The following is a 2,225-nucleotide window of genomic DNA, read 5'->3' as shown; positions in this document are numbered from 1 at the left end:
AAAAAATTTCTCTTCAATATAAATAAATATAAAACATATATAATATATTATGTACATATATATATATATATATATATAATATTTTTTAAATGATATTATAAAAATTTTGTTTCGGGGAAGGGGAAAAAATTTTTTTTTTTTCAAATAATATAATATTTATATAAAAATTGTATAGTTTGTAATTTTTTTTAAATCAAATATAAGGTTTAAAAAATCTTCTTGCTTTATTTAAATAAAATAATTTTCAAGTAAAAAAAAAAACAGAAACTGTTTAATATATATATATATATATATATATATGTAAAATATATATTTTTATATATGATTCTATATGCTCCTTTACTAATATTCATTTATGAATAACGAACTGAATATACATATGTTGTATATGTATGTATATTATACATTCGTGTGTCTATTTTATGGAATTATAAATGTGATCTGTATTCAATTCTTCAGTATAATGAACTTTTTTTTTAGGAACAAAAAAAAATAGAAATATAATTAATGTACATATGATATTATATATATATATAATATATCATATATATATATTTCTATTTAAAATAGGATATTCATATGAGATTATTTTTTATTAATTTTTTAATTAGGTTCCTAATTTATTCTATGTCCTTTAAATATTTAAGAATTATTGAAGGACACAACAATTAACATATATATATTATATATATATATATATATATATAGTAGGTTTATATTTATGTATATAAATGTACATTTTTAAAAGGTTAACCTATAATGATATATCTTTAATTTAAAAAAAATAAATAAAATATAATGATAGAAAGAAAAAAATATGTAAAATAAGAAAACAGAAATATTAAAAAAAAAAAAAAAAAAAAAAAAAAAAAAATCATAAAAATAATTATAAAGAAATTACAACGAAATTGCACGCAATATAACAAGGAAATTCTTGTGAAACATCTATATAAGTATTAAAGGATGTAAAACTATTAATATATCTAAATTTAAATAATATGTCATGTATATATTTATGTTTTTTAAAAAAAAAATTATAATAATAATAAAGTCATTTTTAACATATTTATTTTAATAGTACCTATATATATATACATGTCTTATAAAAAAAAAAAACATGTTTAAAAATTACACATAACATAATTTTGTTTTTTCATTTATTACAATATTATATTACAATTCTTATATATATTGAGTTGCTTATTCTTCGGATTCATTCACATTACTATTATCACAATTTGAATCTTTATTATCTGCTTGATACTCTTCATCAATATCATCTAATGTTCCCGATTTTCTGTATTAAGATAAAATATAAATAAATAAATAAATAAATATATATATATATATATATATATATATTTCATTTTTATGAAATATAAAATGTCCATGTGTATCTATACCTTAATTTTTGTAACATCTTATATTCATTGTAGTGCTTTTTTCTTTTCTCCTTAAAGTCAATATTCGAGACTCCTTTATTTTCTTGCTTTTCCACAAGTTGATTTAATTTATTTATCAAATCATCAGCAATATTATTCTTAAAGAATAATAAAAAATTAGTAATTAAATAAATAAATAAATAAATATATATATATATATATATATATATATATAAACATATGTTTATCATATTTCACAAAATAATAAAAAATTTTTAAATGTTAATATTACTTGTCCTTCTTCACTTCCTTTCACATCCCCATACTTTGATGCTTCATCTTCTGAAGCACTATCCTATAATAAATAAATAAATAAAATATACATATATATATATATTTAAATATCATTTATAAACACACAACATATTACATCTAATTATGTTACATTTTATACACAACTTTTTTACCATTAAAATAAAATTGAAGGGGGTATTAGGCTCTAATATTTTCATCCTTGAACCTCTTTCTTTATCTTGTTCATTTATTGTTACTTCATCCCATGATATTGTTTTTTTTCTATATATATAAAAAGAAAACATATTATTTAGAAAATTTAATTGTAATAAAAAGAAATGTACGCATATATCATAATTATAAATATGTAATATTAATTATGTGTAATATATATATATATATTAATGTTTCATTCTTTTATTTGTATATATTACGTAACGGATTTATCAACTTTTTTTTTCATTATTTGTCTTATTAAATCATATTTTCCTTAATATTATTTTAATGAATTTTATACTTTCTCTTTTTTTTTTTTTTTTTTTTTTAATA

At 16.2% G+C, this 2,225-nt stretch overlaps 1 protein-coding gene across 1 annotated transcript; it reads right to left on the bottom strand.

The window, feature by feature from the left end:
- Positions 1-1,200: 1,200 nt before the first annotated feature.
- Positions 1,201-2,139, bottom strand: PRSY57_0319300 (protein phosphatase inhibitor 2, putative; the record flags this gene model as incomplete). Its single annotated transcript, XM_020114479.1, has 5 exons — positions 1,201-1,297; positions 1,404-1,540; positions 1,675-1,737; positions 1,850-1,958; positions 2,111-2,139. 5 exons carry the CDS (start codon positions 2,137-2,139, stop codon positions 1,201-1,203), a joined length of 435 nt encoding a protein of 144 aa, XP_019970846.1.
- Between the last annotated feature and the right edge of the window lie 86 nt (positions 2,140-2,225).

Source organism: Plasmodium reichenowi, chromosome 3 (genome assembly GCF_001601855.1).
Source record: "Plasmodium reichenowi strain SY57 chromosome 3, whole genome shotgun sequence".
NCBI classification, from domain to species: Eukaryota; Apicomplexa; class Aconoidasida; order Haemosporida; family Plasmodiidae; genus Plasmodium; species Plasmodium reichenowi.
This window is presented reverse-complemented; position numbering and strand designations above follow the sequence as displayed.